This window comes from Festucalex cinctus, chromosome 10 (assembly GCF_051991245.1).
Source record: "Festucalex cinctus isolate MCC-2025b chromosome 10, RoL_Fcin_1.0, whole genome shotgun sequence".
Lineage (NCBI taxonomy): Eukaryota > Metazoa > Chordata > Actinopteri > Syngnathiformes > Syngnathidae > Festucalex > Festucalex cinctus.
In genome coordinates, this window is record NC_135420.1 from 19789714 (window position 1) to 19815019 (window position 25306).

The following is a 25306-nucleotide window of genomic DNA, read 5'->3' on the forward strand; positions in this document are numbered from 1 at the left end:
CCTTATAATTGAATAAAAAGTGAAACTAATTAATAATTCATCAGTTGGACTGAAAACACACATCTGATCTGTGTGTTCTATTTCTTTGCACACTATACGCCCTTTCGAGCAGGACCAGCCCAAATATTTCTCATTTGGAATCATTCACAAACAAAAGCACACAAGTTGGATTCGGTGGAGTTTCAAACTCTCATGATCCAACAATTCCATTGGTACATCTTAAAAGATCTTATCTTTGTTCTCCTTTGGTATTAGTCAATGTTGGATGTATACATTATATATAGACTATACATGATTACTTCTATTGGGCAGGACCGACTTTCTGAGGTCGTCTCCCACCAGCAGGACAAGAACATTAGACAATTAGTGCAAACGTTCGCGCTACGCTCAGCTAAAGCACCACTTCCAGTGCTATCAGGCTTGAAATCCCAGACAAGACACGCCCCCGACTGACCCAGGCACCAGTTTAGTCCCGCCCTCCTGGCGCTGAAGACCCGTTAGACATCACCCACGCCCAACAGTCACTCAGGAGCCACGTTGTAGCGTAACAACTTCAAGCAAAGACAGAAAATACTTGACATCCTTAAACCTGTGATTCTTGTCATTGAACAAATGACACCGTGATCATCAGGATGCTTTCATACCCATAATTTGCTTTCTTGTTCCCTACCAGTTTATGAAGTAGTAAATTTGGTCAATTTCATGTAGGGATGAACCTGATTAGTTTATTTGCCTGTTTCAAATTTTCCCCACAGCCAAAGTACACTAGTTTTTTTTGTGTGCGTGTTTTTTTCAACTAATTATACTGGTTAATTGTTCCAAAGCCAAGTTCAATGACTGTTCACACCTGACCAGAGAAAACAGATTACAATTCGCATTAAAACAGACGTGGAAGGATTAAGTGTGAAAGCACCCTAAGAGAATGTACAGTAAATTATTCAGGTCCAAATATACACAGGTTTAGATGGCTCAAACTCATTCACTGCCAGCCCAGTTAAAAAAAAAAAAAAAAAAAAAAAAAAAAGATTGTTGACATCTATAACCATCAATGGCACTGAATGAGTTAAAGAACAAAATTGGTTTAGGGTCCATACTATCCAAGACAGTAAAGACATCATTTTGTTTTTTTTTAAACGAGAATGGGGACTCGCGAAAAATAAATAAAAGTACACTCTCAAGGCCCGGACAGCCGCCGACAATGACCAGCGAGGGTAAACCAAGATTTATGCAAATGTGCGCCAAGAGAGCTGTGAAGTAAACAAGCGACTGTCCGGTGAGGTGTTTTACAACATTGGGGCCCGTTATCACCGCACGCTTAGGAGGGGAGCTGGGGAACAGCTGGGGCAACGTTTGTTTACACAAGCTTGTCCCGAGACCCTCTGGTCCGACAGCAAAAAAACAAAAAAACAAAAAAAAACACTCTCCCTCTATTTTAAGACATTTAGACAGCTCACTAATGGCTAACTTCAAGTGCAATCAGTTACATTAATTTGTCTTTTACCAGGCCTTTCTTCTAGAGCACTACACTATTTTTTTTTTTTGCGTTTGGCAGCTTGTCGTCAGATCTCAACACCAAAGAAGAAAAAGGGCTTTTATTTACTACCACAGAGAGAAGAAGGGGCCGATCATATTTGCAACTTTTTTTCCCCCTCAAAAGTACCCGTTTTGTTGACAAAAGTGCCCTTGTGTTGTAACAAAAGTGCTCGTTCTGATTAAGGTGCAATGACGGACAGGAGGAGTACAGCAGAGATTATATTGTATCGGGCAGGGAGGGGCCCTCGGTGAGTAAAGGTTTTGGGGATATTCCAAAGTAGGGATGGGCATAAAAATTGCTTGGCATTTAGAAATGTGTCAAAATGGAGTGTTGTACTGTACTGTTGATTCAGGCTCAACTAGTTTGTGGTTTGAAAGGTAGAAAAACACAACGACCCATCCGATAAAGAATGGTTAATGAAATAAAGAATCAATAGCTAATTTACAGTTGATCAAGAAATATTCAAATGCCCATCCCTAATTAAAAATGAACAAATATGGAATACGACCATTAATTTTTATGTCTAGGGCTCGTTTCCACCAAGCATTACCATTCGCTTTAGTTCAGTACCTCAATGTAGGAAACTGTTCACTTTGTAGCATGGAGCTTAAGCCACTGCTGCTTGCTGATTGGTCGAGAGACAATTGTTGGTGTTCACCTGCAAGCAACACACAAAGATGAATTTAGTCCATTTGCGTTGCGCATTTACTATCAAGGCTGACCGGAATTACCGATCCACACTGCAGTGCAGCCAACCGGACTGCTTGGTGGAAACGTGACTTTTAGGAGAGACGGGGAAGTGCGCTGAGGCTGGCAGCTCAAGGTGCATGTTTGAACAGGCCGGGGCTGACTCACACACTGATGATGTGGCCAGAGGGACCCTGGCTGCCACGCACACACACGCACGCATGCACCCACGGTAACACCAGGCTCTATTATAATCATATCCCTTAAGGGCATTAGAGGTCCACAGAGGGGTGGGAGGAGAGAAAGAGGCGTGATCTGATCCCCCACCCACCTCCTGCATGGAAACGTGGCTGAGCTTCGGGAGATTATTTTTTTGGAATGCATCAGACATGGCGGGATCCCACCCTCCCTTCCCCTTTCCTCCTGTGAACCAGCTGCAGCTGCACTCCTATTTGGCCTCCTGACTCGGACAGGTATTTAACCGCTCTCTACATTGTCCAGGTTGTGAGGTCGCAAAAAAGAAAGCCTTTTAAACAAGAAAAAAAAAATCTTTCTTAAAATATACCCCCATCCCTCTTTCTATTAGATGTCTTTAGTTTAATTGTAGACAAAAAAAAAAAAGGTGCTCATCTTTTCTCTTCATTCTCATTTGGGGTCCCTGTCCTTCCTTAAACCTGCGCCTTGTCACACAAGGACACACTGCACAAAGCAAAGCACATTCAATCCTTTCAATTGCTCATTTTTTTTTTTTAGGCAGGAATGGTCAAGTGTTTCTTTCACCCCCCTCAGGTGACTCCACGCTATCGCTCAACAAACATTCAGACGGGTAGTTTGCCAACGTTGTGAGAAATACGACATCCAGCCCACCAGGAGAAGCCAGAACGGTTAACAGGGATGTCATGTCGGCCCATGCTGTATATACATGTATACAATTATAAAGTGTCAAGTACCCAGTCAACTCAAAAAAGGAACGAAACAAAATTAAGACAGGAAAACTTAAATTGCAGGGGTGTGAGGGCAGTGGTCGCGTTTTCAAAACACCGAGCCTCGTACTCCCTCATCCTGCAATATTTTTGAGCCCCCACCGACGTGGATTTGACTCATTTCGCTAAGACAAACGATAGATTCTCATTTTTGTTATCGAGTAAGTAACACTTCAATCAAACCTATGACTCTTTCTGGAACATTTGGAGAGCGAGAGAGCGAGCCAGCTGTTGCATCACAAGTGTGGTGAGTTTTCCTTGCATATGCCATATTATGGCAACGTTGTTTCTATGGTAACTGTACATCTCTAGACCTGCAAAAGAATAAAAAAAAAAGCTGTTTTCTCTGGGAAAGATTTGTCCTCGCTTCACCCGTACGGCAGCCGGAAGGAGCTCAGACACCTTTGCTCAGAGCTCGCCCGATAATAAAAACCTAAAATCAACTGCATAGTTTCTTAGTGTCCTTTATACATTATGCCAATGTATAAAACCCCCTATTATTATTATTGATAAGAAAGAAATGGCCCAGAAAGTGGACGTCGCGGGTTCGTGATTTGAAGCATTCTTTGCTCTTAATACCGACTCAAGTGCTTTCATGTCTACTTTGCTTCCCAAAGTAAAAGAAAGAAATGTTAAGAATAAAAATTTTGTGACACCCTGATTTGGTTTAAAGAGCCATAGTTAATTTTTTTTTTTTTTTTATAATATATGTATTCTTTAAAGTCTGTCTTTTCCCTCCTCTGTGTAGACAGGCGGAGCATGAGTGACTTTGTGACTGTGCGTCAATTTCTTAAGCGTTTGTCTCAGGGTCCGGCACCCCCTGCTAGCTGTGGGCTGTGTGCGCGGGCCCCGTCCATCTCAGACTTGAGAGCTTCCGAGAGCTGCCGTCCCTTGATGATGTGTGGCTCCAGGCCAGTGTCTGAGCCGGGGCTCAGCAGGCCCATGGGGGCATCCAGGAGCCCGGGTTCCCGTGCCCGCGGCTTTCGGCCCCGGCGGGACGGGATGCCGTTGCAGCCGTCCTTCTTGAGGTGGCGGTGCAGGTGGTCTGAGCGTACAAAAGTCTTAAAGCAGCTGGTGCACTGGTAGGGGCGCAGGCCGGTGTGAACGCGCATGTGGTTCTTTAGGTCGTAGTTGTGCGCGAAGGCGGCCCCGCATTGCGTACAAAGGTAAGGCTTCTCTCCCGTATGCTTCCGCATGTGAACCTTGAGCTTGTCCTGCCTGGAGAGAAGAAAGGAGGGTGGGATTAAACTAAAAAGGGAATAAATACTAATGAAATCAATGTGAAAAACGTCAAAACACATCGAGTCTTACAAGGTCAGCTAAATACACTGATTGGTTTTATTTTCTGTTTAATGGCCCAACATTTGTCTCACGTCCGACGCGCCCCCCCCAACCTTGTGCGGTCAACAAGGTTGACTGAAGCGAAACCATAAAGTCTACATCTTTATCTGTGTAATTGCACTCAAGAGCACAACTGTAGCCTGACAATAAAGCTCAACGTTCACTGTGTTACCTGGCACTTTTTTATGGTTCCTTCTTAACTTTTCTGGCAGGAAAGCAACAAAAAGAGCTGGGAGTGTAGTAACTAGGGGTGTTAAAAAAAATTGATTCGGCAATATATCGCGATACTACAGCACGCAATTCTCGAATCGATTCAATAGGCAGCCGAATCGATTTTTTAACATCCATTTTTGATGGAAAAATATTCAACAAAACGTCTAACTTTCACACCTTAAGCATGGAAGAATGTTATATTAATGGAACATTTAGCCTTAATATTTTATTTCAATGCTGTTCGAACATGAAAAATGTTGTTAAACCTGTTTGTTACATACAGTGGCTCACAGTTTTTAGATAATACATTTTCATACAAATCTTACAGTGTACATGTATAAGTTTACTAAATGGTATTTTCTAAATTTGAGTAAAAATATCGCAACAATCGACTTGTAAATTTGTATCGGGATTAATCGGTATCGAATCGAATCGTGACCTATTAATCGTGATACGGATCGAATCGTCAGGTACTAGGCAATTCACACCCCTCGTAGTAACTGTGTCTTCCTGTGTCGTGTGATGATGCTAATGTTGTCGTAAATTGTACCGTAAAGGCAGAATTCCCCATCCAAACAATTTAATGAAATCTTTGGCGACAATACCGTACAACACATCAAGGAAGTGTCTCCTGTCATTTTGGAATTCCTTTACACACAGGCATCGCCAGTTGCAGTTTAGGTCACATGATGCCAGCCTCAACTAAACTTTATCAGGACACCTTCATCTGGCTTTTGCATTCTCCCTCCCCCAATTGACAACATAAAGAATTTAAATGGATTAGCTCTCATACTAAACAAGGAGCCAACCTTTTGCGCAAACCGTCGCCTAAATCTAAGAGGTGTGCGAACACAGCTTAATACCACCACTGACAGAGCTGAATTATTTTAAGGACAGGAGTGATGTATTACCGTGTGCGGCACTCCTAACCCCGATCAAACAGGATTAAGATTACAAATAGCCCACTTCCCACTGCCGGTCGAATTTAACCAGGAGGCCAATTCAGTTCACGTTGGGCTCCCCGACCTCGCCTGCCAGCAAAAGTTGTAGGTATTTGTGGCCCACTGCATCTATTCCGAGCACGAGTGCTCTGATTGATTAATTACAGGAGGGATTTCAAGGAAAAGACAGGCCTACTTAATACAGCGAAATCACTCAAAGTGTCTTGCTAAAACTCTGGTCGCATTTTTCTGAGTGGCATAAGTCAGATTTCATTAGAGAAGTAAAGGAGCGACAAAAACAAGAGAAGAGAGGGGGCGTATAACAATTCTGCTGTGGGCAATAATCAACACAAGCAGAGATCAAAAGTTCAAATGGCTGCACTGAAGCACATAGAGCTCAAGCCAGGGCTTGTAACCCCCCTTCTGTATCACAACTTTATAGCAGCCCTCCACTAGATAACGGCGGCCAGGCACAGCCTTCTTTTATAGGACCCTGTGCTACAAGACCAGGACTTTGCTTTGGAGAACATCACAATAAAAGCCACTTTTATCACCATGTTGGAGCTGGAATATCTCGAGATGCTAAGCGATACGAAAATAAACACTGCGTTGGCCCCTTAATGCAAAGCCTAAATCTCCTACTCTTGACTCTGCAGACGCATCCCACTTGCTGGGTGCTCTGCCAAGTCCAAAAGTGTTAGTACACGTGACACGCTGCGGTGGCTTCATTAATTGGGCTTACCTGGTAAAGCGCACTTTGCAGATGGCGCACTCGTAGGGTTTCTCCCCCGTGTGTGTTCGGATGTGTCGGGGTAGCTTGCCCGCTCCTTGGATGACCTTGGAGCATATGGGGCACTTCTGAAAGGCCTTCGAGCGCATCTTTCTCTCCCCGCCGGCTCCGCCGCCCCTCTCGCCGACTCCCCTCTCCCCTCCGCCGACTCTGTCGTTGCTCCGCGACAACCACACCGGCGGAACACCCGTCGCCATGGCGGCAGAAGGCGTGTCCTCAAGCTGAGCGCTGTTAAAGTAATTGTAGTAAAATTCCATATCGGGGTCATCCCCGTCGCCCGGATCCTCCCCGGCCACCCCGCGCTGCTTCTGCCTCTCGATGGAGTCCATCATCTGCTGCAGGAGGGCACTGGCCGAGCCCCTTTCCCTCGCCATCCGCTGCAGCGTGCCGTCTTCCGTCTCCGGCGCGTCGTGCCCCGGCCGAGCCTCGGGGGGGAGGTAGAAGTGCCCGTTCTGGGAGGGAGGGCAGTAAAATGACCCGAGGCTTATTCCGTTGCCCTGCACCGCTTCACTGTCCTCGTCGTCCTCTTCCTCGTCTTCTTCCTCTTCCGGCTCGTGGATGGGGGCTTGGGTCAAAGCGAGGGGCAGGGGGGAGTAGTACTCACCGGGGACGCCGGGTGCTCCGTTGCTGGGGGTCCCACCGTTGCCGTGGTTAAAGTGCAGGTGCGTGGGCAGTTCCCTGAGCTCTGGCGTGCTGCAGCTGCTGCTCCAGTGCGCCCCTCTCTGAAAGTACTCCAGGAACTCCCGGGCCAGTGCCTGGTTTCCCTGCTCGCCTCCTCCTCTGCCCCTCTCCTCATCCTCGTTTCTTTGCTCGCTGCCCGCCTGGACACCATCAAGAGGGAGATAGATTTAAGCTGTATGTATGTTTGAAAAGCGCCATAAGGGAAAAAATAAAAAATAAATTGCAGTCCATTTCCTACTTGCCAATTCATTTACCAGAAAACTCATTATGCACTAGTAGGGGTTAGCAACCTTTACTGGCAAAAAGAGCCATTTTAGGCCAAATAAATAATCAAGAATCTGTCTAGCGCCGCAAAACATTTGAACACTGTGATGAAGAAACTGTGTGTTAGTGTTAGTCTAATGTACTGTTGGGCCCTAGAGCTTATTGTCTAACATTTTTGGCAATTTTGTGGACATTTTATGGTAATTTTTTGAACATTTTCTTTTCTGCCTTTTTTATTAAATTCTGACATTTTTTGACAAATTAATGGATATTTTATGGTAATTTTCTGCTTTTCTTCTTCCTTTTTGGATATTTTATGGTCACCTTTTTGAAATTTTTAGTTTTTGTTTTTTTAACTTTTTCCATCTATCATTTAAGTCAAGTTTATTTATATAGCTCTTTATCACACAATAGTATCCAAGAGCTTCACTTGCCCACAGTTGGCAAATATTTCATCTTTCTTTTTCTGACAACATAAAAAAGGGGACTTTTTGATTGGTAATCGGCCGATCACTTAAATATAAACCAATCTTTTCCACCAATCTCATCTCTCTCCTCAGAGGTCTGAAAAAGTCAACCACTGTCTTCTTCTGCTGAGATGATTAATTGGATTTTCGTTTTTATTCGAGAGAGGGAGAACTACTTCATGTGCAGTTAAAACAACGCATTTGTATTATTTCGTCCATATTGTACAATGTTTTTCAACAAAACAAGACTGAAACACTGAAGGTATATGCTGCTTGTAATGAAAAAAAATAATCAATACCGGCATCGGCAGGTCAGACTTTTTAAAAGATCAGGGATCGGCCGGAAAATTGTGATTGGTGCACCCCTATATTTAATTACCGGTATTCATTTTTTATTTCAACCAGTTCAGGGTGTACCCCGCCTACTGGCCAAAGCCGACTGGAATAGGCTCCAGCACCCCCTTTTTTTAAATTGTTAAAAAAATTAAATAAAAATGCTTCACTAGTCTTCTCTACAAAAGGTGTTGAAGGTTTTTATAGGCTGCCAAGAGTCGTAAACTGCATTGACCTCAGTTATTCACTAAGGTCTTGGCCTACATGATTGCTCGGGAAGCGCTGCTGTGATTGTTAGGTGATAACATCGAAAGGCAGGAGCCAATTGCACGTCTCTGTGCTTGATTATGTGGACGTGTAGCTGTGATATGATGTCTGAAAAAAAAAACGGAAAAAAAAAAACAGCGTGCTGTTCCTCCGCACAAGCAATTGGCTCAGCATGAGTAAGCGTTGAACTAACCCCAAGGCCGTGGGTGTGTGTTTGGCATGGTGAGAGCCACTGATAACGGCCTTGATGGGAGCTTGACGGGGCTGACTACACAACTTAATGAAGGAGAGAGTCACGAGGACCACACACCTTCATGGTAAACGATTATTCTGGTTTGACAACATACATACACCAGCGTATATTGTTTAACTAAATTTCTTTTTAACATGAATGGCATGTTTAATTTTAAAATTATTGTTACTCCTCTTTGAAATTGATTACTGATTTTAGTTTGACCCCTACCAGGGCAAAAAACACATAGTTTCTAACACATAGTTGAAAAACTGCTCATAGTTGTAGCATGGAGCGTTCTTACAACTTAAAGCACATTAAATACACGACTTGTTCCACGCCATCCTAAACTGCTACAGTTTGTAAAAGCTAACTCATTCACTGCCATTGATGGAAAAAGACGTCAAATGATGCATTTTTTTGCTGGTCTGGCAATGAATGTGTTAATAACCCAATTCCCATCAGTGATTTGTTAGTTCTGCTATTTGTGATTAACCACAAGAGTAATACGGTAAATTATTTTTTTAAGAATATTAATTTTTAAATTTGAGACTATTTACCATCTTATAATCCTATCAATGGTATCTGTTCAAATTGTTAAAGGCTTTTGAAAGATTAAGGCGTTTTAATGTCAATTAAAGCTTTGTATGAAAATTAAATTAAATGATATGTAGTTTCCTACTTTTGTGATTATTTAACAATGTATATAATTGCTCGGAACCAGTGTGCAAGAATATAGAAATAATGTATTTTTGTTGGTGTGCGCTCCACTTTTTCCACATTTTGTTATGTTACATTCGTATTCCAAAACAGAATACATTTCAACAAAGGAGGACATCGCATATAACTCATTGATGGCTCATTATTGCCATTGGACATGTTACTGTTTTACCTGAATGTGACTTCATGGCGCAGTACAAATAAGCTAAATGTTTCTATTTTCAATGTAAACATGTTATTGTAGAATGGTGCCATACCGGCGGGGAGAGCACTTTGGTGTCCAGCAGGTGGGTACAGACGTCCTGAACAGGTGGGATCTCTAGGAGGCGTGCGGCTGCGAGGATGTCAGCCACGCTGCTGTGGCTGACGGTCAGCGTGGCCGTGTAGGCAAAGTCCAGCAGCGCTCCGAGCGCCTCCGCCGCCACAAAGTCGATGTTGTAGACGTTGCGTTGGTCGGCGGCTGCTCCTGAAGTGAATAGCTTGTGGAAGTAGGAGCTGCAGGAGGCCAGGACGGAGCGGTGAGCTGGGAACTCCCGATCCTGCGTAATCAGCAGCACGTCGCAGAGCAGGCCGCTCAGCCGCTGCTTGTTGAGGCTGCTCAGGATGTCCGCGCTGTGCTCGGGGAAGGGGATCCCCACGGGGCCCTCTTCGGCCTCTCCGGCAACTCCTCGGCCTCCGCCGCCTGCCGTCCCCCTGAGCCGCCTTCCCCCCCTCCCGCCGGCTCCGGACGACATCTTCCACCAGCCTGCCGCCGAGCCGCCTAGCACAGCCCCCACCCGTGTATCCGTCCTGCCGTCCGTCTGTCTGCCTGTCTGAGGGAGAAAAGACAGAAAACAGGCACATTAATAACAATACAGGAAGCTTCCAAACAAAATTGATCAAAACAAATATGTCGATTAACATTCTTAGCATCATACAAACACAGCAAAACTAATTAGAACAATCAACAGTACTATTCCTCAGTTGATGGCATTAATCAAAGCTGATGACCTGACATATCTACCTTGTAGAACTGCCTAGCCAAATAAACGCCGCCAAAGATTTACTGAGCTTAAACCAGAACATGAAAACAATTATAAAATTCCATACCAGGAAGATTTGGCCTCAGCCGGAATCAAAGTCAAAACTCAATAAACTTCCGCCATACAAGAAAAGAAATGCCAACAGAAAATCGTCCCCAATACGATGGAGCAATATCAAAGTGTTGTTTTTATAAATCTTTGCTTCAAGAAAAAAAAAAAAAAAAAAAAAAAAGCAGATCAAAGACTCATCGCATCATAACCATGTCATACAGCACAAAAAGGCCCCTCCTCCACAATTCTAGTTACAACTACACATTTACTTCAAAACATACAACATAAAGTGTAGTAACAAGACAGAAGAAGCAAGACATTCTGTATGTTTAATGTGATGTTCTTGACACGACAAAGTCCAACCCTGTTGAGTTGATTACTCTAAAAAAAAATTCAGCCTCAAATATCAAACAAACTCCAAGAGCTCAAACTATCATGTTACTTGATAATATGGATGGCGTCGGGCCGAAACCTTGTACCTCCAAAAGTCACTTTCAAAAAAGACCTGAAAACGTCATGTTTTTCCAAACCATTAAAATTACACCATCAAAGAGAGCAAACCGTTTTCAACACTTTGGCTTGGTCAGTTATTTGTAAAAATAACACCCACATGTGTGGACGGACCAATAATAGATTGTTGAAAAAATGTGAAATTTACCAAATTGACTTAGAAGGTTTCACCCCGACATCAGCGATACATTATTTATGGATGTTTTTTCAGATCAATACAGTCCAAGTAATCAACTTGCGTCACCTATACAAAGCACCGATACCACTAGTTTCTTCCCCAAAAACAGCAAAGTACTAGTAGTATACATCCCATGATATCATTTTTCCTGAAAATTGCATGTACAGTAATTAATCTCAATTTACCATTCTCCTCATTTCTATTTCCTGATTGTAAAACGGCCACAAGAGGGCCATCGCGAGTACCGATACCTTGAAATATGGCCAGGTATCGGTACTCACCCATCCCGACTAATAATATAATTAACCTTTTCTACAATTCCAAGACAAAAGGCACATATCCAGGCCTGTCATAAACGCTACTCATACTTAGAAAATTACGGTAATATATTTGTACATGCCGAGTGAAGCCTTTGACCTTCTTAAACGCCATGAGTGGGTTTGTACTACATACTACACTTCCTGTATATGTGCAGGTGGTGTAAGTGTCTCCTTGTAAACACCTATACCTGCATGTGTATATGCGTGTGTGCACTCCTGAAAGAGGTTGTGAAGGACAGATAGGCAGAGTGCAGCGGGGATCAAAATGCATGCTGGGTGCTGGGCTGTCAGCCGGGAGCCAGGGAAGAGAGCAACAGAGGTGGAAGTAGTAAAAATAAAAAAACAAACAAACAAAAGAGAGGGTTGGAGGGGCTGCCACAGTGGACCCTGTGGAAAAACTCCACGAGGAAGAGGACACGCAACAAGCTGCGAGGGAACAGTATTAAAAGGGAGGTTGTCAATCCGGTCTGAGCTGGTTACCCCACCCTGCACTGTGTGCCAAGTTTCAGGAAAGGCTGTCCCCTTGCTCACGTGTGGGGGGGAGATTAAAATGATCGACTGAAGCCTGCGCAGTGGGCGGGGGGTTTCGGGAGAACGGACCATCCTCGATTCCTGTACCAACACACTCCCGTGCGCACACACAAATGCTGTGCCATCACAGAGGCATCAATAATGCACGTGCACATACACACACGCAAACACGTATCGTACATCCACCGCCCACCCTCCTCTCTCCATCTGCCAGGGAGAGGCATCAGGGGGTGAGACGGGGTGAGGTGGGGGCGGTTCGACTCTATATGAGCAAGCGTTCTAACCACTGTGCAGCAGATTAGCTTCTATGTACGCTCACACGCTGCAGCCCCCGCCCTCCCCTCCCAAACCCATCACCAAACCTGCCTAACCTGGCTGCCTCACCTCCCTCACACCTGTTCACCTGCATTCACCTTTCGCGTTCCCCTCCTGCACTTCTCTACCAACTACGCCTAACCGCCTCCATACCTTGAAAATCAGCCTTTTAGCTCATTTACAGTCAGGGGGGCAGGAGCAAAGAGCACGTCTATGCTCATTAAAAAAAGCAGGGTCATTTAGTGGAATCAATGGAATATTAAAATGAAAATACATCAGAAGCTCTAAGGGTAAACACAATTCTGGAACGCTGATCAGCGAGTTTGCAAATATTTTTATTTTTGTGTTGGAGTAAGTGGAAAACAAATAATCAGAGTAAAATTGTCACCATTACACAAGCTTTATGAGACACATGTGACTTTAAGTAACATTTTAACATCCTTAACTGTTACACAAACAAGACTGAATTGACAACAGTGTAGTAGAAAAAAAAAATTGTGCCTGGAAAAGTGCTTCTCAATTATTTGTTACTGCTGCGACTATAAATATATATATGTAATAATAACATTATATAACATATATTAATCATATACAAAAATATATACATATAAATATACAGTATATGCCTGTAAAATTGTTGTATATCTGCAGAAGAGATAATACTTTGCGCACACTAACGATGACTGTCACCTACTGCAGGGAATGTGCATCTACACATTATTATTGTATGGCAAAAAAAAAAAAAAAAAAAAGTTCCCTGAGGTACCCCCAAACCTGACATTTTCTATTATGTTCATCCGCATTGAGGACGCTGGTGAGCTTAATCCTTTCCAAACTGACTTTGGGCAAAAGGTGGGGTACACCCAGGCACATTTGTTTGGAATACACAGAGAAAACTCATGCAAACACAGGGAGAACATGTGAATGAGCTTCACACAGGAAGGCCTCGGTCCATATACAACTCCCCAATTCTATCACTATGGCAAAAAAGGCCACAAAATGCAAAAGCTCAAGCAAAGAAATGAGTTAATCCTTTGATGTGAGCCCTCGTGAGGTGCACAGGAGTCTTGCAGGACATCATGCGTAAAGGCGGTTTGAACTTGAACTTCACGGCCAATTTTTGACAGTGCTTTTGGTCAAATGATAAATTATACAATTTCTGAGGCGACTGAATTGCAAGCGTCCACGGATGGTGTGCTCGTTAAAAACAGGCCACATGATGCGTGTGCAAACACCATGATACCAAAGCATCCACTCACTGGAGTCTCACAACACTGTCAATGACTTCGAAAAAATTAAAAAAAAATAAAATAAGGACTGTGACAGGACATGAGCAAATTGTATTAGAGGAGGCCTCATTTGAATATGCAGAGGACGACGGGGAGGAAGCAGAGGACAAAGGCAAAAAAGACAGATGATGGCTCAGGATCCAAGGGTGAAGTGAGTGAGAGAGCGAAAAAAAGAGAGGGAGCGCACATGGTCTCCGGTCACGTCCTCTGAAGGTGGAAAGTGATCTCCGTGAGCCCATCCAGACCTGACTTCAAGCACCTGCGCTAGACCGGCCTTTGGCTGCAAGCTCGTGTACACGTTATCCTCGGCACATACAGGAGCTGACCCTGGGTTGCGGCTTTGCAGGGGTAAAGACGCTGAGCTGAGAAGAGATAAAACACACACATGTACGCGTGTGCACGTAAAGTGAGAGCCAAAGAAGCATGGAGGGATTCCTCTGCATGCCGGAGCCACCTGTCCTCAGATGACCTAACGTGGACGAAGAAACACACTGCAACCAACCTGATCCCGGCACCTCCTTAGAGCTTGCAACATTCCCTATCACTAATTCATGCTTTCGGGCCATGGAGCCCAAAGCCAGGTACAGAGCGGGGCGGCATCTACCCAGATCCCTACTGTATCGCTTTGCTTCTAGAAAAGGGCCCAATCTTTAGTCCAGAATGAGAGAACTTCGACCCTGCTTTGCAAGTCAAACCGCCGCTTCAAAGTTGAAACACACCCAGTTCCAACCAATGCCATGTCAACTCAACCTTTTTCCACATGCTGTCGTTGCGCAGTTCCCAGTTACACTTCAGACATGAAACGACAAATAGTCTCATTAGTGACAGTTACTTGTGTGTTTATGACCCAAAACAAATTTGCACATCAGTCACATGGCGATTTCTTTCGGCATATTGGACCTGATGTGAAACACAGATGAAAGATATCCATGAATTCAAGAGTCTGTCTTTGGCTGATAAATACCATTCATTCCTACAAACAAAGAGGCAAAATGTTTAGCCAGAGAAACTTCTGATGTGCTTGAGATAGACAGACAGCACTTAGTTTTAAGGATCCCAAGGTTTTAGTGAACATGAGGCATTGTACCAGTCAAAACAAGTTGTAACAAGCTTTTTAAATGCACTTTTGTGATTTTTCCAAGAATCATTGTGAGTGTCATTTGTTTCATACAGCTTTTTATCGTTTAGATATCTCTTGTCTTTTGTTTACTTTGTGTAAGCGGCCTTGGGTTTTGTGAATGAAGATATAGTAATACAAGCTAGCATTATTATTATTATTATTATTATTATTATTATTATTATTATTATTATCATTAGCCAGACCCTTCATACTGGCAGATGTTGGAAGTTTTTGCAACAGTATTTTTAAGAACAGGTGTCAATGTACTTTACGCAGATATATAGGATTGAAGTCAAAACTTATTGTGACAACGCTAATGTAAACGGTATGAAGTTCAACACCTGACACTCAGTTGTCCGCGTGGTGATGTCATCAAATTACCCGAGTGCATGATTCCACATCTGTATGGGAGAGCAACTTGCCGAAATTGTTTAAAGACAATTGATGCCATTTTCTACTTTTATCACACTGGAAGCTGTCGCTGACCTTACTGTATAAAATATATTGGCTCTGTAAAAAAGGCACAGGCTGATAAAATGTCACATCTGCTGTTACGGCTCTGAGATTTGTGGGACAAAAGAGGCTTATGAGTGACATAAGTGAATAATGGGACACAACAGTGAGGTTTTTCATGTAATTTACTGTAATAGATTAATTTTTATTCTCTCAAGCGTTAATTTCGACCGGGATCTTCGGTTTAGTTGTCAACAGAAACTAAACTTCTTATCTCTGCCCCGAGTGAACTGATAGGTTACACACTTCAAGGAAACAGCCAGTGTGAGGGAATCACCTGGTTCAAATCAACAAGGGGATAGTACAATACAAGATACTAGGAATAAGGAGGGGGGGTGGCAGTTTCAGGGAAAAGCAGATTTTGAACAAGTGCCACGGCAGTGAAGTAACTCGGATACCGGGAGACTCGTGCAAGGAAATGTGATTGGTCTTATTGGGAGACGAGCAGGAAGAGGGTGGCCGACTGATAAAACTGACGTTGCGAAAGTGGCTCTGAGTCTCGAGGCGTTCGCTCGCAGCAGAGCAGGAAGTGCTGGTGAACGCAGAAAGTGAGTGAAGTGGTGGTGGGCGAGGCCCGCTTATTAAACTCACAACCACTCATAACTGCAAAGAGTACGGAGGCCTTGGAATCCGGCTCAGATGTCAATGATAAACTCGGATCTCGTTCGTTTAGCTGGTAAAACCTGCTTCAATAAGCGGAAAGCTCAACGCCCACAGGTGGGGCAAAGATTCATTTGAGTAATCAGGCAGGGGGTTATTAAGTTATTTTGCCCTTATGCAAAACCGGCACAGTCTAACAAGTATATTCTGTACAGACGTGAGTAACTATCAAACTTTGTATTTAAAAGTGCAGTACAAAAAATATGATTTCAAGCTGATGATGCAATGATTTGAAACATCAAGATCAAATTAAATCAGTTGCTAATAACAATGTAATGTCAGGATTCGACCAATATGCTCACAAAGGCGAACATTCGGCTATTCACACTAGTGCCACAAAACTGAAAGGAGCGCTCTTGCGTCAGGCAGTACAGATGAAAATACTTCAAACACGAGCTGCTGATTGGATGAGCTTGTGTTGTCCTGACCCGGAAGACGTTCTTCGTTCTACCTCTGTTTTAGAAGCAGCATAGAAGGAGAAGCACCAATAGAAGAACATCTGCCAGCTTCAAGGAAAAGCATGCTTGAGGGAAATAAATTACGGTCCTATTTTGTTTCCCGACTTGTGTTAAACAAGTTTGGAGAGTGTGTGTGAATATCTTGGAAACTGTGTGATGTGTGACCAAATCCTCAGTGCTTTTAGTGTAAAAGTTAAGAACCCTAACCCTCCATAGTGGAAAAACGGCCCAATTGTAACAAGAATGTTCTGGTAAAACACGCCTCGAAAGTGGAACAAAACTTGAGCCTTCATCCTATCATCATACATTATATCACGCAAGACGAGCAAATCTCCGGAAGAGCATCTAAAAGATTGAATCCACTTTTTTTTTCCTTTTTTTTTTTTTTTTTTTTTTTTTTTTTTGTAGTGCCACCACAAAAGGCTAGCAGTGATAACACCTGCAAACACCTTCCTGTTCTCCACTATTTGACTGTCAGTCAGTCTGACATTATTTTTGAGTATTATTACATACACAGGTTATTGGTTAGCTTCACAAGACGCCACACCTCTGAAGGGAGTGTTGAGAATTTACAAAATAATGAAGGAAGCACTAATCCCCTTTAATCAAAGTGAAAGTATATTTAATACAGTATTAACTGGTTCGCTTACTGTATTTATATACACTTTTGTGGTGATAAAAAAAGCACCCTCCACCGCGAGGCGTATTTGCAACGAAGATCATGGTCAGGACTTGTGGATTTGCCATTAAGGCCAAAACTGGAGCGTTTAACTATTTTAATCGTGTTACATACGTTACGTCGTAAACTTCTTTTTATGACAATTATGAATGTAAACAACCTGTAAGATGTATTTGGCTGGTCACAATTTATTAAACATTCACATTACTTCAAATATCTCTACAAATTGGTCATTCCACATGTGTGGGTGTTATTCTTACAAATGATTTAACAATATAAAGCGTTGAAAATGGCTTACTCTCTTGAGGATGCAATGATAATGGTTGAACAAACTTACCATTTTGGGGTCTCTGAAAAATGACTATTTTGGAGATGCAAGGTTTTGGCCTAATGGCAACGATTTGTGATGTGAACCTTCATTTACTTCAAGATAAGACGTGTATGTATTGTATATACTACAATTTCATTTTCCAAAGGTACTATACAATGTCAGTTTGAGTCTGAAACAAACAATTCACACCATTTCCTATGGGAAAATGCTCCATTTCATCCCTCCTGAGAGCCAGAGGCGGTGCTTCAAGCACTCTTCCATATTGAAATGAGAACTTGAAAGTCAACCACCATCAATGAACGGATTGTGTTCCACTTTAAGAGGTCCCACAATACCGTTACATTGATTACAGCATACAAAAACCACAACTTCGCCGTACATATGCGTAGAACGGTCTTTTTATGCTCATCTGTTTGTTGAGACGACTCTTGCTTCCTTTAAAGGGACCGTTCGGATTTTATGACATGAATCTCAATTTCATCCTCACCTCCAGTGTGTGCGATCAGCACTGATTTACCCCTGACAGCGTTCTGTGACACGAGTTCTGGTCCGGTGTTGGACGAGAGGAAGGAATATAGTCCAGCAAGCTAGCTGGGGTCTCGGAAATAAAGCGTTTTTCTTCTAAAAACAATTTGTGTTCAAAAGCGTGATACATTTGCATCATAATATTCCTTTTCTGAAAAAAGTCAGACGCCATTACGGCCAGCCACTACTTTTCTGTTCGTTCGTTTCACTGCGCGTCGCCCTGTAGACAGCTAATCGACGCACTGCAGCCAGCTGATCCTTCCGCCTTCGAAAAGACAAACAACTTCTAGATTAGTGCGCGTCTATCAGCTGCATGCGATGCGCCGCGCAGTGATACGAACAAACAGAAAAGTTGTACAGGCGGTAATGGCGTCTGACTTTTTTTTTCCAGAAAAGGAGTATTGTGCAAATGTATCACTCTTTTGAACACAAATTGTTTTTAAAAGAAAAACGCTTTATTTCCGAGACCCCAGCCAGCTTGCTGGACTATTTTCCTCTCGTCCAACACCGGATCAGAACTCGTGTCACAGAACGCTGTCATGGGTAAGTCAGTGATGATCGCACACACTCAAGGTGAGGATGAAATTGAGATTCATGTTAAAAAATCCGAACGATCCCTTTAAGCTTGATGCCGCTGTGCTACAAACCAGGAAGTGTGAGCAAATCTGAACGCATGTCTTCAGAAGGGACGCGACTGTCCAGCAGAATGTTGGCGGGCCAGCGAGGCCGCACACAGACCAAGCAGGAAGGACTTCTTCCTGCGAGCCTATAACAGACATGTAATAGAAGCCGCTGTGTAATCAGATGACCAGCTCTCTGCTTGCTCAATCCCTCTGTCCCCACTGTCTGAGCCTCCCTCTTTGGCTGTGTGGTTGCTCCATCTCAGCAGCGACGCATCACCTCACTTCCCTCTCGCCTCCTGCTCTTCCGCTGAGGACGCAAGAGCCCCGCCCGTCCTCTTGTGACGTGCCAACCTCCAACGCAACCCACCCATCTCCTCTCCTAAATCAACATCACCAGTGTCACATCGGTCGCATGGTCGCCGTCCCGACCACTCGGCCGACGCCGCTCAGCTTAATTAAAAGGCGGCTGTGGTCTCTGTGCTAGTTATTTTAGCAATATCCAAATAGGCAGTGGGCATGACGAGAGCCTATAATGAATGCATGTTTTTGCGTCACGCCATGAACATTAAAAAAAAAAAAAAAAAAAAAAAAAAAAAAAAAAAAAAAAGTCTGTCCTCACCCCCAGCCTGAAAAACATCCCAAGCTTCTCTTGCTCACCCTAATTTGATCAGGTTGTGTTGCCCTCTCCATAATAAATGTCCCAGAAGAGAACAGAAGAAGCCCCTTTACTGCCCCTAGACACGAGCACAACAACAGGAAAACAACAGAGAGGGGTCTGTGTGGCTGGAAGGCGTGCTATACCGAGCAGCTGACCAGGGGAACCAAACACAAGGAAAGAAGTGAGACTGCAGTGAGGGAAGGGGCTGCTAAAGCTATTCGATTGTGACTTAGCATGAATTTACACGCAGCAGGAAAGAAATGACTCAGCTTGGTATGAAGCTTTTAAAAAAACAAAACAAAAAAACAAGAGGACTCCACCACGCATCATGTGCATTTGCAGGGTTGCCTCAAATTGGGAAAATTAGGCCGTATCATTTGGAATTTGACCAAAACTTTGTCATAAATATGCCTTGAAGGTCACACGGGCAACACTGGCTGCCAACTTCATATCAAAGGGTTTCTTATTAATTTGACATTTTTCAGTGGCTATTTTTTTTTTTTAGTACTTGTGTGAGTTAAGGGCAAACAATGAAAACAATTTGCTCTCCATCTGTGAAATGACATTTTTACACCCTCAAAGTTAACAAGCTTGATTAGCACTTTTCACACTACCTAACTAACTTTTTTCCAGCCTTTAGTTGTACAAAATGCACAGAATGGGGGAGACCAAAGCGACCAAGTAATTTATGCCTTTTTGTAACTATAACAGTGGGTCCTTGGTTTCTGACAGTCCCAACATACATTTTTTTTAGGTTATGGATATGGACAGTGCGTGGCATAAGAATACGCTGTCACGGGACAGAAGAAGGCACGCTCAGATATTGCCATACTGACTGTTTTTCATTTGAGCGGTTTACAGTTGGAGTTTTTCTTAGACAAATATTTACTACTGTAATTATGACTGCACTACAGTATATGAACTATACTACAGCTCATACCAACTAGAAATTTGTCGACGCCATAGGAACCCACAAAGCCTGCCTTAACCTGGCACAATGCCAACTCACTTCTCCTGGCCTGCTGTGTCAAAAGCAATTGTCTGACAAATATTGTTGACATCACATCACATGGCACCGTCACACATCAAATTATCCAATTACGGGTTGCCTTCCAAAGTTGACCTAGTATCCCACCGGCCTTGGGTTCTGCCAAAAAAGCAAAGGTAACTGTGTAGCACCCTATGATGTAATAATATATTATATGATATACTACATTTTATCGGAGAAGTCTTTGCAGCAGAGCAGTTCTAATCAAGTGGGCGGAGCATATTGACGAACTCTTTGCAGAGTTGGTTTAACACAAAATAAATAAGTTCTAATGCTGACCTCCATTCTAAATCAGACACTTAAAAAATACACTTTGGGGGTTGAAATCAACTCTGAAACATTTAACACCAAAGTTTTAACACTTAAATTTTTGCTGTGAATGTAAATATCAGTCTTAGATTCTCCAAAGACAAAACAAAGAACTTTGGACTAATTTATTTGTCAAGTTTTATATCCATTTTGAGGTGAGAGAGGGGGGGGGGGGGGGGGGGGGGAACAAAAAAACAACTGAAAATTACCAGTAAAAATATTACAATTTCCGTCAGGATTTTTTTTTCCTATTACATTGGTGAAATTATTGGGATTTATTACATTTTTTAATCACAAAATGTAAATTTTATTACATTTTCAGGAAAATATTACATTAAAGGTGCTACAAGCTTTATTATTTGCTATCGCTCTGACGCGGCACTTTGTGGGATATTGTTTTATGAAACTTTTTGGGCTGTTAGTACTTAAAACATTGACTGTAGAGTATTAAAGTTTTCATGATGGCCAAAATGGATTATTTTTATTTCCATTAATCCTTGTTGGAAAAATTCTAAATTGGAGTTTGACCAGCATTCTGTAACGCAATGTGCTCAGCGCTGTATAACTTCATTGATTTACATGTCGCGAAAGCAACAGAAAGGAGCTTGGTATGAAGCTTGAAAATAACACAGGAGGAATCCACACATCATAACGATTTAGACTGAAATAGAGTGTTATTGTATACTGTACATTTCAGTACAAAAAAAAAAAAAAGTCAAGTTTTCAGACTGCCACGGCGTCTTCTCAGTCAGTCAAGCTGCTCGTTTCGGGCTATAGTGGTAGAGGCACAAACATACAGGAATATCAAACTGTATTCAGCCTCACCGCCAAATTGATGGGTGGTGTCTTGGACCAGCCCACAGCCACTGAAGTCCCCTGCAATTCCCTTGGAATCTATTGTTGGTAACACAGACGCACACGCATGCATGCGTGCGTGCACACTTATGCGCACCAACACATATGGCGTCGTAGTTTAACCTCTTGGTGGGATTTGTTTGAGCCAACTATGCCCGTGTGGGACAAAGCGCCACCTTGAGAAGTAGCATAAAAAGAGTAGAATCACAATGGTGGTATCTATTCTATGTCCTGACATTGAGCTCTGGGCGATTTAAAAAAAATAAAAAAATAAAAATAAATGTCGCTTCCTTCTGAGAAGCATACCACACGACTTCCAAGCAACTGGGCGTCTTCAAGTACCCTCTTCGTGTCCACATTTAAAAAAAAACAAAAAAAAAAACGGGTCCAACGAGTATGTCCAGCCAAAAAAATGTGTGCCTCGTTCCCATGCGAGGCACGCCATTCAAAACCACAAGTGAGCCAGGTGAGCTTGGAGCAAGATGCTCGAGTGTGTGGCAGTCAAGTTAAAAAAATAAAAAATTAAACAGAGCTTTGTCTTAGACAAATCCAGTACCTGACTAAGTTGCACATCATTTGCAACTTCCTTCACTCTTCCACCCAACTAATATTCAAAATCGCCATAAGAACGCGTCTTCAAAGAAATAAAAGCTGCATGAGAACAGAAGCAGCGGAGCTGTGCAGCACATTGACCCATTTGCCTTCCCTTACTTCATGTGCAAGTGGGTCAAGAACTCTGAACTCCTTCACTGGCAACATGATGTGGGTTCCATCCCTCCTGTCTGACTCACTCCTCAAGACAATGTGTGTGTGCATGCGTGTGTGCGCGCGTGTGTGTTTTTGGTGTGCTTACCAAATAGGAGGTAAGTGTCCCCCGCTCTGCCTCCCCTGCCTGCCTTGTGGGCCAGCTCCGCTGCCTGCGTCTCTGGGCAGGGCTCGAGCTTCACCAGGCAGGAAACTTGCGAGTGGCCCTCGTCATACAGGCAAGCCCTTGCCTGATCCCACACAAACAGACCCCCACCCCCTCCACCCCGCCCCCTCCCTTTCCCCTCCAGCAAGCATCACTACCCCACCCCCCTCTATTTTCAGCCCACAACTGGGATCTGCATGGACTCCTCTCATTGGCCCAGCAGCTTCTCACACACCACACCTCCTCGCTGGGATAGGCTGGCGGCTGCTCTCTTTCCTGGATTGCCACGGGCAAGGCACTCTGGGATACGGAGTTCCGACAGCCCGCTTGACCTGTTTTGCAGCCCCGCCATGAGACTACGAGCCCCAGCTCCCTCGGCCCTCGCCCGCCCCCACTCTCTCCGAGCCCGTTTTAACGTAAGCACTCCGGGGCTGAATTATACACTGGAGTGTGTTGGTAGCGGGCTGCCAGGTATTAAAGTACAGATGAGGCATGAAGCGACAAAAAAATAAATAAATAAAATTAAAAAAAAGGATTTCAAATAAAATGACATATGTGAGCGGCGGATTCTGTCATGCGCTCATGGTGGCATGACATTTCACACACAACTCTAACTCCTGACCTAAATAATAACAACAGAGCATGCTGTGCTTCGCGCTGTCACAAAAAGTTGCTTTTGACTTGATTATTAATTTATAACAGTTCCCGCTCTCTCGCCGCCTCCCTCCTGTAAGTGCTTCCACCTGCCTGAAAAGTCGTAACTGTAAACTTTTAAGATTCTCCAGCAGTACGAGGGAAGTAGTGCCAAAAAGAGGAACCTTGACAGGCGACCCACCTCTCAGGCCAGCCCCCCTCCACCACCACCACCACCTCCTTCATTCCTCCCACTCTCCTCCACTGGCCCTGCTCCCCCCCTTTGCTTGACAGGCCCAGGGCAGCCTGCGAGGGGATGGCATGCTGCCTTTTAGCTCACCTGCGATGGCCGTGGTGCTGCTTGTTGTGGGGTTAGCGCAGCCCTCCGCTCTCCTCCTTTCCGGAGCGCTCTCTCTCTCTCTCTCTGTGGCTCTCTCTCTTCTCCCAGCCTCTGTCACTGCTGTGCAGGCTTAAAGCTCCCGTATGCGCTAACCAAGCAGCAGCAGATCAACTCAATTCCCTTCCTGGTTTCTGGAGGGCAAAGAGGTCCCTCCCTTTCTCTCTCTCCTCCTCACTCGCCCTCGCTCTTAAAGAAACAGCCTCCATCTCATCGCCCCCCCCACCGCGACCCTCCCTACCCCCCTCCCACCGCTGAGCAGAAAATGTCAAGTGGAAATTTCTCCGAAGTGGACACTTGCTAAACTCATAAAGACAATCAGACAAATGATTAACCCGTGCCTCCCTTCACGTCAGCCTGCGGAGCTGTGGGCTGCGATCACGTGCGGTTTAAGGTTAAATAAGGTTGTCCTCCCTTTCTTAACCGCTGCTCCTTTCCTCTTCTGTTGCGAGAAGTCGCACCCACTCATCCCACTGCCTGAGGTCATGGCGTCCCACCCCAAAAGCAAGCCTTGGCAGATTCCAGTACATATTAGCGGGGGCTGCCAGCGAGCCCCTTCGCATTCCCTGGCTTGGCCCCCGTTTGCTGCACCTAATACCTGCCAAGCTCCAACAGGTGAGCTATCAGGGAATACATTAGCGTGTAGCAGTGTGTTCCTCGTGTCCAAATATGCAAAGCACTTTATGTTGCGCCACAACCCTGCCACCCACCTACACACGCACACCACCCGGACTGAGTGCAGGCCAGCCATTGTGCGGCAAAGAGGGAGCAGTCTGAAACACTCGCTATAATGCCCATTTAAGAAAACACATACGACACAATACATACTTAAACACCACGTGTCCCATGGTCTACCATGCATGTGTTATGAGAAGGCAAGGGCACAACCTGGACCTAGAGGGCGCTGTTCTTCTGCTGAAGTAAAGGAGTTGGGGCCATACTGAACTAAGATGACGACTTGAGTCGCATAGTCTAATTATTACTTGTATGTATTTATTATTTACTTTTACAACAACTTTTCAGTGTGGTTCTATTACTTCTTAATACTTTTGGGACAATCTCATTCATAACTGTTTTGTAAACAAATTAAACTGCACATCATATACTTAAACGTTATTTTCACTCCTTCAAGGCACATACCAGTCAATCCAGTGTACCCTGCTGATCGTAACACTATATCGTGCCAATAGTTGTAAAGAGCTTTTATGAAAATTCTTACCTGTCTTTTGTCTTTCAAGATGTCATTAAACTGTTGAGGATAACTGCAAGGGGAGGGAAAACAGAAGTTATTTTATAGCCTTCATTGACATGAGATAATTATAATACAGCTGAACGCAATTTTAATTATTGATGGAGGGGGAAAAAAAGAAACAAATTAACAAACTAATACTAAGTAACTTGAGTGTTAGCTTTTAGCGGCAGGTATTACGATTGTCAGGTAAATGAATTAACATTAGCTAAATGAAAGCGCAAAGCATGCTAAAATGCTAACTAGGCCAATTCCGGTGTCTAAATCCAGCGACAAAATCTCAAATATTGAATTCTCCTATACATTAATGCAGTTTTACAATCTACATTTGACTACATTTCTTAATGGAATTATTTGTAATGGCATCACTTAGCTTCGTATTAATTAATTGTCCTAGTGAGAATCGAAGTTTGCATAGTAAGCTAGCAACTTCCGCAGGCTAGATTTTAGCATCGTGAGCTAGCAACTCATAAATGCTAACTAGTTCACTTTATCGCCCCTTTACTGTTAATTCGTTACTAATACGTACCTTCTACAGACTTGGAGATTTTCGACAAGAAATTTCATATACTGAAAGTAAATGAAACGAGTCATGACTCATGAAGAAAGGGGGCAAATTGGTGATGTACCTGTGGAAAAACTTCCGGTAGAAACTGTTTCCCGCCAACT

General features: G+C 43.6%; 2 protein-coding genes across 6 annotated transcripts in view; both read right to left on the bottom strand.

Annotated features, from left to right (window-relative positions):
- Positions 1–2226, bottom strand: part of tcf3b (transcription factor 3b) — a 43597-nt gene extending 41371 nt beyond the window's left edge. For both annotated transcript variants that reach the window (XM_077535406.1, XM_077535401.1), the window contains exon 1: positions 2105–2226. The gene's annotated coding sequence lies outside the window, so the exon portion shown is untranslated. The remainder of the gene's footprint in view (positions 1–2104) is intronic.
- Positions 1118–25295, bottom strand: zbtb7a (zinc finger and BTB domain containing 7a). Of its 4 annotated transcripts, XM_077535396.1 has the most exons (5): positions 25167–25295; positions 24608–24650; positions 9711–10265; positions 6442–7310; positions 1118–4422 (listed from the first exon to the last, which is right to left on the bottom strand). In XM_077535396.1, the coding sequence occupies exons 1-5, from the start codon at positions 25229–25231 to the stop codon at positions 4008–4010; spliced, it is 1947 nt and encodes a 648-aa protein (XP_077391522.1). In that variant the 5' UTR covers positions 25232–25295; the 3' UTR covers positions 1118–4007. The 4 variants fall into 4 exon arrangements, with proteins under 4 accessions (XP_077391522.1, XP_077391523.1, XP_077391525.1 ...); XM_077535397.1 differs by lacking the exons at positions 24608–24650; positions 25167–25295 and adding an exon at positions 23332–23521; XM_077535399.1 differs by lacking the exons at positions 24608–24650; positions 25167–25295 and adding an exon at positions 22302–22443.
- Positions 25296–25306: the final 11 nt, after the last annotated feature.

What these genes read in the sequence shown, in the direction of transcription:
- zbtb7a (XM_077535396.1), bottom strand. Translation starts at nt 25,231, where the DNA reads ATGACTCGTTTCATTTACTTTCAGTATATGAAATTTCTTGTCGAAAAT. An exon ending in TCTTGAAAGACAAAAGACAG is followed by an intron (nt 10,266 to 24,607) that starts GTAAGAATTTTC and finishes TTTCTCCCTCAG; the next exon opens with ACAGGCAGACAGACGGACGG. An exon ending in TGCAAAGTGCGCTTTACCAG is followed by an intron (nt 4,423 to 6,441) that starts GTAAGCCCAATT and finishes TCTTCTCTCCAG; the next exon opens with GCAGGACAAGCTCAAGGTTC.